This window comes from Gopherus evgoodei, chromosome 3 (genome assembly GCF_007399415.2).
Source record: "Gopherus evgoodei ecotype Sinaloan lineage chromosome 3, rGopEvg1_v1.p, whole genome shotgun sequence".
Classification (NCBI taxonomy): Eukaryota; Metazoa; Chordata; order Testudines; family Testudinidae; genus Gopherus; species Gopherus evgoodei.
Genome location: NC_044324.1, coordinates 2,089,570 through 2,101,320, shown reverse-complemented (window position 1 = coordinate 2,101,320; position 11,751 = coordinate 2,089,570). Strand labels below are relative to the sequence as shown.

General features: G+C 53.2%; 1 protein-coding gene across 1 annotated transcript; it reads left to right on the top strand.

Moving 5' to 3' along the window:
* Positions 1-1,885: 1,885 nt before the first annotated feature.
* Positions 1,886-4,594, top strand: LOC115649459 (leucine-rich repeat-containing protein 3-like). Its single transcript, XM_030558391.1, has 2 exons — positions 1,886-2,007; positions 3,299-4,594. The coding sequence occupies exon 2, from the start codon at positions 3,387-3,389 to the stop codon at positions 4,134-4,136; it is 750 nt and encodes a 249-aa protein (XP_030414251.1). The 5' UTR covers positions 1,886-2,007; positions 3,299-3,386; the 3' UTR covers positions 4,137-4,594.
* The last annotated feature ends 7,157 nt before the right edge of the window (positions 4,595-11,751 follow it).

Below are 11,751 nucleotides of genomic sequence, written 5' to 3'. Positions count from 1 at the left end.
GTCCCTAGCAGCCCTTGGGGTAAGCAGAAGGTCCCCAGTCATGGACGTGGGTGCTATTAAACCAAAGCTATTGGGGGCCTGACCCCCTTCCCCTGGAACTAGCTGAGGGGGCTGCTCTGAATGGGGCTCTCAGGGGAGTGTCCTTTGACTCTAGCCAGGCCCCCAGACCTTGGAAGCTGCCAACTGTGTCCCAGAAGGATCGGGGGGGGGGCGTGATGAGAGGGCAGCGTCTGCCCCACTGGGGTGGGGGATAAGTGTGGGGGGTGTTGGGGCATGGGATGGGGTGTTGTACTTCAAGTACTGCACAGGATCTTTTCAGGGGGAATAAGGCAAAACGCCACATTTCTTAGTAATACATGTATTCATTAACACTGGCTCCTAGGCATAGGATATACATACAGCTCTCTAATGTTTTCACAGTACACTCTCATTGACACAAACACACTCCATCTTGTTATTGTTATTACCAAGTAGTTGCTCCCCTTAACTGCACTGGCCAGGTGAGTTAGATGGGGGAACTGGGCTTCTGCCGATCCGGATGGATGCTCCCATGTTGACAAGACGAGACCCGGGGTCCTCTGCAAGACACCTCACCTTTATAGCAGCGTCCCTCTTTTAATCTGTTCAGTGGGGGCCATGTTAATTTTATATCTTTCTACTTTCTAATCAAAATGTTGCGTGGGACCAAGTCAAACACCTTAGAGAAGTTTCAGCATCTTACATCGATGCTATTACCTCTGTCAACCACACTTGTGATCTCATCAAAAAAAGACATCAAGGTAGTTTGATAGGATCTATTTTCCATAAACTCATGTTGAGTGGCATTAATTATAAGATCCTCCCCCCCTTTTAATTCTTTATAAATCCAGTCCCACATCAGCTGCTCCGTTGTCGTGCCCAGGATTGGCCAGCCTGATGGTATATACTGATAGGTATATCTCAAATTATTATTATTTATTACAGTTACCCGGGACATCCCATTTTACCCTTTTTAAAAATTGGCACAATATTAGCTTCCTTCCAGTCTTCTGGAACTCCCCCAGTGCTCCAAGCCTTAGTGAAAATCAATGTTAACGGTCCAGGACCACTCCTCAGCCAGCTCTTTTAAAACTCTTGGATTCAAGTTATCTGAGCCTGCTGATTTAAAAATGTCCTGACTCTAGTAGCTGCTGTTCAACAGCCTCCAGTGGCACTGGTGGGGTGGAAAGAGTGTTGGGTAATATGACTAAATCATTTCCCCCCAAATACAGAACAGAAATATTTATTGAACACATCTGCCTAGTCTGCATTATTGACAATCCTACCATTTCCATCTAGTAATGGACCAATACCAACCCCAGTAGAGAGAAGGGAGGGGTCAGGGCTCTATGCGGGGGGTTGGGGCAGGGAGGGAGGTTGGAGGCAGGGCTGCAGGGGGAGGGGGCTGGGGGCAGGCCTCTGGTGGGGGGCTGGGGGAAGGGGAGGAGGCCGGGATCTGTGTGGAGTTAGGGGCAGGGAGGGAGGTTGGAGGCAGGGCTCTGGTGGGGGGAACGGGAGGGGGCCGGGCTCTTGAGGGGGGGCAGGGGAGAGAGGCTGGAGGAAGAGGAGGGGGCTGGGCTCTGTGTGAGGTTAGGGGCAGGAAGGGAGGTTGGAGGCAGGGGAGGGGGCAGGGGAGAGAGGCTGGAGGAAGAGGAGGGGGCTGGGCTCTGTGAGGTTAGGGGCAGGGAGGGAGGTTGGAGGCAGGGAGCTTGGGGGGGGCAGCGAGGGAGGTTGGAGGTAGGGGAGGGGGCAGGGCTCGGGAGGGGCCACGGGGGGGAGCAGGGGAGGGGGCAGGGCTCGGCTGGCGGGGGGCGGGCTGCAGCCCCGCAGCTCTGACGCAGGCTGACGGGGCGGGGAGGCTCTGCCCGCGGGCAGCGGCCGGTCTCGCCGGGGAAGTTTCCCGGAACGGGCAGGCGGATGCCCGGGGCTGGAGCCGCCCCAAAGTTCGAACGAGGAGCCGGGACAGCTGCGGGGTCGCCCTTCCCCCAGGTGGGTGCATTTACCGGGTGCCCGGGCAGGAGCGCGGGGGGAGCCCCGGGAGGACAGAGCCGGGTTCGTGCAGCGCCGGGCACAGCAGCTCCGGAGCCCCTCCTAACCCTCCAGCCAGTGATTAGCAAGGGGGTGTGTGGAGCTCTGCTGGACTGCGTGTGGCAGCCAGGAGCTCAGGGGCAAGGGTGGAGGGCAGGGGAGGTTAGCACCCTAGGGTGCTGGCGGGGTTTAGTTCTTCAGACACCCGCTGCACACACGCACCGGGCTACTGCTGGAGTTGGGGGGAGCAGCCGCAGCACAGGTATTTTTGTTTGAATTGCTTCCTTTGTTATTATCCCCGGTGGAGTGGGTCCCACATGGTCTCTGCTCTAACCATTAGACCCCACCCCCTTCCCAGCGCTGGGGATAGAACCCAGGAGTCCTGACTCCCAGCCCCCCTGCTTTGTCTAACGCAGTGGTTTTCAGACTTTTTTTCTGGTGACCCAGTTAAAGAAAATTGGCCTGTGACCCAATGGAGCTGGGGTTGAGGGGACTCAGGGCGCAGGACAGGGGTCTGGGAGGCTCAGGGCTGGGGCCAGAGTTTGGGATGTGGGAGGGGTGTAGGCTCCAGGCAGTGCTTACCTCAGGCAGCTCCCAGGAGCAGTGGCATGTACCCCCTCTAGTTCCTATGCTCTCACCCGCAGGCACTGCCCCCCCCCAGCTCCCATTGGCCGGGAACTGGTGCAAAGGTAGCACATAGAGCCCCGTGGCCCCCCACCTAGGAGCTGGACCTCCTGTTGGCTGCTTCTGGGGCGCAGTGTGTTGTTGGAACAGGTAGGGACTAGCCAGGCAGCGCTGCCCACTGGGCTTTTAATGGCCTGCTCGGTGGTGCTTTCCAGAGCTGCTATGACCCAACACTGGGTTGTGACCTGCAGTTTGAAAAACCACTGGTTTAACCCACTAGACCCAGCTGTAGGGCTAGAACCCAGGAGTCCCAACTCTGAATTCCACCCTGCTCTAACCACTAGACCCCACCGCCTTCCCAAACCTGGGTTAGAACCCAGGAGTCCTGACTCCCAGCCCCCCTGCTCTGTCTAACGCTAGACCACACTCCCCTCCCAGCTTTAGGGCTAGAACCCAGGAGTCCTGACTTTTAGCTCCCTGCTCTAACCACTAATCCTACGGCCCCTCTTGCTCTGCAGCCTGCCCTGACTGTGGCGCGCGCGCGCACACCCACCCACCAGCATCTTTCCGCCCCCATTGCCCTGCCTCCAAGTGCTCTTTACACCCAGGGGTGTCTCTTGCTTTCCAGAGGGGGTGGCCAGCCCGCGTCCCGGGGGCTCTTTCCCTGCTCTGAATGTCCTGGCGAGCCAAGAAGAGGCAGGGGGAGCTATGCAGAAATGCCAGCACTGCCCTGGCTCCTCGTCGTCATTCTCTGCCAGTGTGGCGGCCTGGCATGTCCTGAGGGCTGCCTTTGCCTGCTGGAGAGCAGGGTAGTGAGATGCACCCACGGGCAGCTGAGGGAGATCCCCCAGGGCATCCCCCGCGACACCCGCGTGCTCTACCTGGACGCCAATGAGATCACCGGCCTCCCGGATGGCACCTTGCGGGAGCTGCGCCAGCTGCAAGAACTCTACCTCTCGGACAACCTGATCGAGAACATCTCCCCAGCTGCTTTCGGGGAGCTGGGCAGCCGTTTGCAGCTACTGGACCTCTCCAATAACCGGCTCCAGCTGCTGGGCCCCGCCGAGGCCACCTCCACCCTGCGGGCCAAGATGCGCCTCTACGGCAACCCGTGGCACTGCGGCTGCTCCCTGCAGGAGCTGCTGGAGGCCCTGCCACTGGAGGCGGAGACGCTGGAGGACATGGTGTGCTCCAGTGCAGCCCGGGAGGAGTACGTTGGTCAGCCCTTCGCCCTCCTGCTCAACACCGGCATCGACTTCTGCAGCGTGCAGCAGAGGACCACGGACGTGGCCATGCTGGTCACCATGTTCTGCTGGTTTACGGTGCTCATCGCCTACGTGGTCTACTACGTTCAGCGGAACCAGGCCGAAACCCGCAGGCACCTGGAGTATCTCAAATCCCTGCCCATCAAGCAGCCGAGTCTGGAGGAGGAGATGGAGGAAGACACACTCAGTACCATCCTCTGACCCCAGACTCTTTGCAGTGGGCAGGAGCTGTATTTAAAAGGGAAAGGCTTTGACTTTGAACCACGACGGCTGAGAAATCAGCACGGCACCAGATCCATACAGAGTATGCTGGAAAGCTTAGAGAGGAAGGTTGGCCTGGTGGTGCCTGGGCCAGGAGAGACCTGGGTTCTGTTTCTTACTCTGCCACAGACTTCCTGTGATAACTTTGGGCAAGTTACGGAGCATCTGTGTGCCTCAGTTCCCCCATCTGTGCTTTAGGGCTTGTCTACACGGGGAAGTTATTCCAGAATAAAGTAGGGCATGAATCTGAAGCACCACAGCTATGCTGGAACAAGAGTTTCCACATGGGGAGTTTTCTGGAATAGCTTATTCTGCAGTAGCTGTTCTGGTCAATTTCCCCATGTATTCAAGGCCTATCATAGAATATCAGGGTTGGAAGGGACCTCAGGAAGTCATCTAGTTCAACCCCCTGCTCAAAGCAGGACCAACCCCAGCTAAATCATCCCAGCCAGGGCTCTGTCAAGCCGGGCCTTAAAAACCTCTAAGGATGGAGATTACACCACCTCCCTAGGTAACCCATTCCAGTGCTTCACCACCCTCCTAGTGAAATAGTGTTTCCTACTATCCAACCTAGATCTCCCCCACTGCAACTTGAGACCATTACTCCTTGTTCTGTCATCAGGTAAGGCTAGCTAAGGCCTAGAGCTCAAAACATAATCGCTGATGGGGAATCATCAGTGCACGGGGAGTGTTTCCAGCTGAGATCAGTTCTAGGCTCAGTGACATTCAGTATCTGTATCAGCTGTCGGGAAGGAAATGTGGAATCACCGCCAATAAAATTTGTAGGGTGTTAAATAATAACGAAGACAGGACAGTGAGAGACAGCGATGAAGATCACTTGGGCCCGTTTAACACCTGGCTGAATGCCTGGTCCTACACAGAGGCACAAAGAAGGTAGCTGTTACTGACTGTGTCCTGGGAATAAGAGTCTGAAAAGGACTTGGGGAGCTCATGGTGGAAAGCAGCTGAACATGAGCTCCAGTGAAGTGTGGCGGCTGAGGAGACATCCGTAGTCCTTGGATGTACAAAGCAGTGCAGTATGGAGTCGGAGGAGGAAGGTATTATTTTGGTGCATACCATTGGCCAGGGCATGACTGGATACTGTGTCCAATCCTGGCGTCCACTCTTCAAAGAGGAGGATGGAAAAAATGATAATTCAGACAAGAGCGGCAAGAATGATTCAAGTTCTGGAAAACCTACCTCAGAGCAAGAGGCTGATGGAGCTCAATTTGTTTAGCTTATTGTTCAAGAGGTGAAGAAACAACCTGATGATGGTCAAGATTGAAGCACCTGAATGGGAGATGGAGGTATTCAAAACTAGGGGGTTAGACGGCAAAATCCTTTATTTACGCCCTGAAGTAAATGTCCCAATTTTCAAAAGTGCTCAGCCCCTAGGAGCTCCCACTGACTTACCTAAATATCTGATGTTTGGCTTGACCTCCTCTGTGGATCACTGCCCTTCTAACGCATTCTGAACTGGGCCACCGCCCATCAGTTTCATAACCAGCTCGTTAGCAGCACGCGGTGACCCAGTGTGGCTGGGAAAGCTGCTGCGAATTGCTAGCACAGACAGTTGTGTTCTTCCTGCTGAACTGCAACTGGTTTTTGAAAACTCAAACTGAATTAAAGAATTGGTCTCCAAACTCAGCGTTATTCTTCAAGTGCTTCTTCATGTCAATTCCAGTCAGGTGTGTGTGCGCGGACGCGCATGGTGGCCGGAGGATTTTTCCCATAGCAGTGTCCGTCAGGTCGGTCTGGGTGCCCCCTGGAGTCGCGCCTTCATGGCACTCGGTGTAGAGCCCTGCCGACCCATAACCCCCTCAGCTCCTGCTTACCGCCAGTGATGACAGTAGGCTGGAACTTCCTGTAGCCCGTGCTTAGCAAGGCTGTTCAACAGTTCTTCTCACTGGTGCCTCAGAAGAGAAAGAAGCGGGACAGTCGGCCACCTCCAGCTAAACCTAGAGAAGCCCCAGATCCCGTTAGGGCCACGTCAACTCCTGCCCAGGCGAGGCAGTCAAGTTCCAGGTCATTGTTGCCTTTCCTGGTTAGTCACGGGGTTTTCTGTTTGACTGCACTCTGCCCAGGCTGGCTGATAATCCGAGCCCCCTTCCCTTACTCCGGGAGCAGGGTATGAGCTATGAACTCCTATGTCTGTTTAGGTTTATAGACACACTCATAAGCCAAGTCCCTCTCCTTTGCTGTAGAGTAGCCATTATGCATCTTAATAACACAGTTAAGCTTCCTAAATCCTGATTTAAGCCTGGTCTACACACACAAATTGTAGCACTTTAATTCTCTTTCTCTAGTGAAAGCAGTCTAGCCCCTGTAGTGAGGATGCAGTTATACTGAAGTACATGCACTTATACCCCTACAGGAAGGGAAATAAGCAAGATCCGTTTAAGGCCTGCTTTACACACACTGTTTGTACTGGTCTAACGAGGTGGGTTAGGAGTGGGAGGTTTGTGTTACTGATCTAGGACATGTCTGCATTGCAAAGGAGGTTTGTTCTTAAAGCTGTAACAGCATCTAATAGCTGGAAGTGGTAGTTAAACACTTGCACCTTATTCCAGTCAGAATTTGTCTAGCAGGGAGGGTATTTAACCATTGCAACACTTTACCGAGAGTCTTGGTGAGTTTCTCCATCACTGATCATTTTGAAATCAAGCTGGGATGTTTTCTCAGCACATCTGCTCTCGGTCAGAAGGAATTATTTGGGGTACGTTCTCTGGCCTGTGTTATACAGGCGGGGAGACTGCATAATCACAGTCGTCCCTTCTGGCTTTGGAATCGCTGACTCTACAAACTTGGCTTAGCTAACCCAGGTTAAAATAGCAGGGGCACCAGGCATTAAAAAAAACAGCTCCTGCCTGGGCCGCTGGATCAGCCTGCTGAGGAATTGGTGTGAGAGTAACTAGGAAGCACTGGAGTGTCAGCGGGGCCCCTTTTCTGTCAGCCTGGCCTGAGGCTGGGTGATTTCACGGGGCAGCAAGGTGCTGCGGGTCAGAACCAGCAAGCTGGCCCCAGCCTCTCCTCTGATGACCCATCTCCACTATGGTTGAAGGGTGGCAGGGGTTGGGGGGTGGTTATGTGGCAGGGGGCAGGATTTGAAGGTTGGATGGGCTGGGAGTTGATGTGACGGGGTGGGGGAGTCAGGTAGTCGAGGCGAGGGGGGCAGGAAGTGGGGGACGAAGGGACAGGGAGTGAGGTGAGGGGAAGCAGGTAGGAGTTGTGGTAGAAGATGGAGTGGGCCTTGGAGTTGGGGGATGAGGAGAGAGTTATTGGGGTGGGAGGAGGCGGAATGGAGGGAGCAGGAGTCAGGCTGTCCGGGTGGAGAGAGAGTGGTCAGGAGCTGCAGGGAGGGGAGGGCTGAGAGGAGTGTGAAAGGGGGGTGTTTGGGGACAGTTTTCCCAAGGCTGGGTCCCGTTCCCTGCAGAGGCCCCCTCTCCCCACAGCAGCAAGGGGTTTGGCAGGGACATACAAACTTAATCTGGGAGATTAACTATGAAACCACCATAAATCCCTCTCCTCTAATCCCTGCTTTTCAGGGGTGCATCGGGCCCATCTGCCCCTCTGCCACAACTTTCCAGCCAGTCGCCCGTGTGTGTGCTCTATCTCTCCTCAGCGGGCGAGAGCAGGAGAACAAAGAGCTTTCCTGCCAAAAGTCCCTTTAATCCCAAATAACTGCCAAATGCTTTGCAAGTACATGTCTCACTCCCCCTTTGGCCTGAAATGCAGCCAGCCCTGGGGAGGAACAGGGCTGCTGTTTTAACAGCTCACAGCCGCACTATGGGACAAGTTAGGGGAGGAGAAACTGGAGGGGGAATGGCACTTGGCTGGGATGCTGGTATTTCCTACTCTCTGCCTCTTGGTACAAGAAGAGCCAGCAGGGGGTGGGGCCCTGGGCTTTGCAGCTCAGCTGAGATACAGGCACTTACTTTTCTTCTTAATTTCTCCAGCCCAGTGAGGGTTTTAAGGCGATTATGCCTGAACCAAATGGCATCTTTCCTAACTCACGTTGGATGCTGATTTAGGTTTTGTTTTTAAAAAATTAAACCCCCAAAGGCTTTAGTTTCCCGGTGTCCTCAAAAGCCCCTTTGTGTCACTCCCGCAGCATTGCTCATTTCTGGGGAGGGAGCCATTGTTGGAGTCTCAGCGTGGGTCCCACCAGCCTGGCCCAGAGGGAGGGAAACCCTGGGGGAGACAGGCTCAATGCAGGCCTGTAGGACTCCACAACTTCACTCCCACAGGTGTGTTCCAGATCCTCTCCCTGCTGCTTCCTGGATTGCCCAGATCTGGGACATGCTGCCTCTGGTCCCCATGCATTTTCCTGCCCGAACTAGGAAGCTGCTTGGTATGACTGACCAGGAAAGGCATCGCCATGGAGATAGCTACTATTAGCACAGCTCATTCTGCTGTGGTCAAATGTTCTGCTTTGGAGTGTCCTGGACAAGACTCAGGACCACGGTCAATTATAGCCCCTCAGTTTTGCCTGGCCTTGCTGCCCGGGAACCTCACCCCAGTCACTTGCTCTGAGCTGGCCTTTCAAGTCAGAAAATTAGATTGTTTGTAGTGTGCCTGTTTAATGCTTAAAGATGCTCATTTCCATCTGGGGCAGAGGTCGGGTTTGCAAAGCTCCATCCTCTCGCTAGGTTATTTATAACCAGCCCTTTCATCTCTAAAAAGCAACAGAGTCCTGTGGCACCTTATAGCCCAGGGATCGGCAGCCTTTCAGAAGTGCTGGGCCGAGTCTTCATTTATTCACTCTAATTTAAGTGTTCACGTGCCAGTCATACATGTTAATGTTTTTAGAAGGTCGCTTTCTATAAGTCTATAATACATAACTAAACTATTGTTGTGTGTAAAATAAATAAGGTTTTCAAAATGTTTAAGCAGCTTCATTAAAAATAAAATGCAAAGCGCCCCCGGCCCGGTGGCCAGGACCCAGGCAGCGTGAGTGCCACTGAAAATCAGCTTGTGTGCTGCCTTTGGTGAGCCTTTGCAAAGCTGCCTAAATCCTGCTAGCACCAAATAGCTCCACACCCCAAGCCATGGCAGGATTCTCAAACTAGGTGTCCCCTGGTCTAGTTCATTGTGATGGGGGTTAGGCATTCCCAGTGCATGCCTAGCCCCCACAAACAAGAGCTTGAGATGGCACCTACTTCCATGTACCACTATACCCAAAAGCCCAGAGGTTAGGGCTCTCAGCTGGTAGCTCAGAGACCTGTTTTCAAATCTCCATGCACCACAGTATGAACCAAGACCTTGAACTCGGGTCTTCCACCTCGTTCCGATGACCTGCAGTGGCTTAAGAGCAACCTGAGCGCTGACTGTTACGAACCAGGGCGCAAACCCTACAGTGGCTGAGAGTTCTGTCCTTAGAGGTCACCAACCCAGCTATTCTGGGTAAACATCTAAGGCCCTGTAACAGCCTTAAAGTGGAGTTACAGAGGCCCCTTGGGCAGCCCAGTCGGTCTCGCACCCAAGTGAGCCGGCCTTTGTGATAGTTGGTCCCTTACACCAAGAATCACATCAATAGTCAGGTTACGCCCAGGCCCAAAAGACCAGTCACTTCTCCCCGCTCAGTTGCATCTCAGATACCAAGCCCAATGCGTGGAGCCAGTCCTATAGCAAACTTTTATTACTGATCTATTATATAGGAAAAGGAAACAGTTATTTACAAGGTTCAAGCAGGTGAACGTACCCACACAAATGAGTTACAATCTTAAGTTTCAAAAATTAATAGAAATCTCTATAATCAGCAAACTCTATATGTCCTTTAGGGCTAACCCAGGCCAAACACCAGGGATCGCTTCCCTATGCCTAGAAAACCTTCCCCCCCCCCACCCCCGAGCCCAAGCAGCATAGATACACTTCCTTCTTGTTACAGGGGGAGGGAATTAAAACCCCTGTACTCTTGAGTTGTGAACTCAGCTGATGGGAGGAATCCACTTGCATGACTCATTTCACTGGAGGGAAAAGCAGAACAACAAAGTCTTTTGTCCTTTTTAATGTTCCACAATAGTCTGTCTAGGGTTGACGGGGCCTTCCCCGCTGGCCAGGAAGTAACAGCTTCTGTTGGAGATCAGCAGTTTACATTAGTTCAGTGGTTTTCAACCTGTGGTCCACAGACTTCGTCTAAGATTTCCAAAGGGGTCCACATCTCTATTAGACATTTTTTTAGGGGTCCGCAAATGAAAAAAGGTTGAAAACATCTGCATGAGTTAATGTTGCTCTCTTGTCCAGTGATTTACACTGTCACAGAGGCTCACAATACAAATGCTTGAATATTATCTTACAATATGGGATACAGATGCTGTAAGCGAGATTAATGCAGGCAGCAACTCACAAGCATTCAATCCAGTCTAAACACTTGGAACTTGAATACCTGCTTTAAGAACGCTAACACACAGGTAAGCCAGCTTGAGTCCCGTGAAGTGTTTGTCAGTGTTCATGAGACATGGGTACCTTGCCATGAGCTGGCATCTGGGCGGCCAGCGATAGCCCTGCCTAACCTCCACAAAAGATAGCTTGGGGTGGGCCCTCCCAGAGGTTAGGGCACTCACCTGCGAGGTCAGAGGCCTGTATTCAAATCGCCACAATTTGAAGCAAGGATTAGAACCCAGGTCTTCCAACTGGTAGGGATGTGCCCTGGGGGAGTCTGGAACGGGGAAGCTCCCATGTTGAAGCTGTTCAACTTTGTATTAAATATTCATTGGGCCACACACAGCAAGCGAGAGTGACTCTGTAGCTTGGTGTTAAGGGCATTTGCCTTGGCATGAAGGAGCAGCGGAGGCCTGAACCCGCGTCAAGGACTGTTGAACTATTTATACAAAGTGGAGCAGCTTCAAACAGGAGAGATTAAGAAAGTCCCCCAGAGCACCCAACAGCCTGCTGGATCAGGAGCTCACCTGGGATGCAGAAGACCCAGCTTCAAGTCCGGGTAGTGACTAATTGTTTATACAAAATGGAACAGGCTCAACAAAAGAGATGGAGAGATTCATCCCCCCAGCATTTCCTATTGGCTAGCCTAGGTGGCTTCTCTGCCATGCCTAAGGGTACGTCCAGACTACCCGCCGGATCAGTGGGCAGCAGTCAATCCCCGAAGGTGCTGCGGTCAACTCCGGAACTCCACCAGGGCGAGTGGTGGTAGCAGAGTCGATGGGGGAGCCGCGTCCGTCGATCCCGCACCGTGAGGATGGGAGGCAAGTCAAAATAAGATACGTTGACTTCAGCTATGCTATTCCCGTAGCTGAAGTTGCGTATCTTACATCGACCCCCTCCCCTCGCCCCCCAATGTAGACCAGGCCTAACTCTCATCATGCCTGGGTGGCTAATACAGCGCAACGAACTCCACCGGATGGCAAGGTGCCTAAAAGGGAGGTGTCGGCATGCCCGAGCCCCTTAGGGGAGCTGTTCCTTGCCCATACAGTGGGGATAACTTGCCTACAGGGCTGCCTGAGGATAAAGTCATGAAGATTGTGAGGTGCTCAGATAACATAGTAATGGGGCCATTGAAGGGTTTTCATGCTTTACGACTCTTGGTCACTTTTTGCCT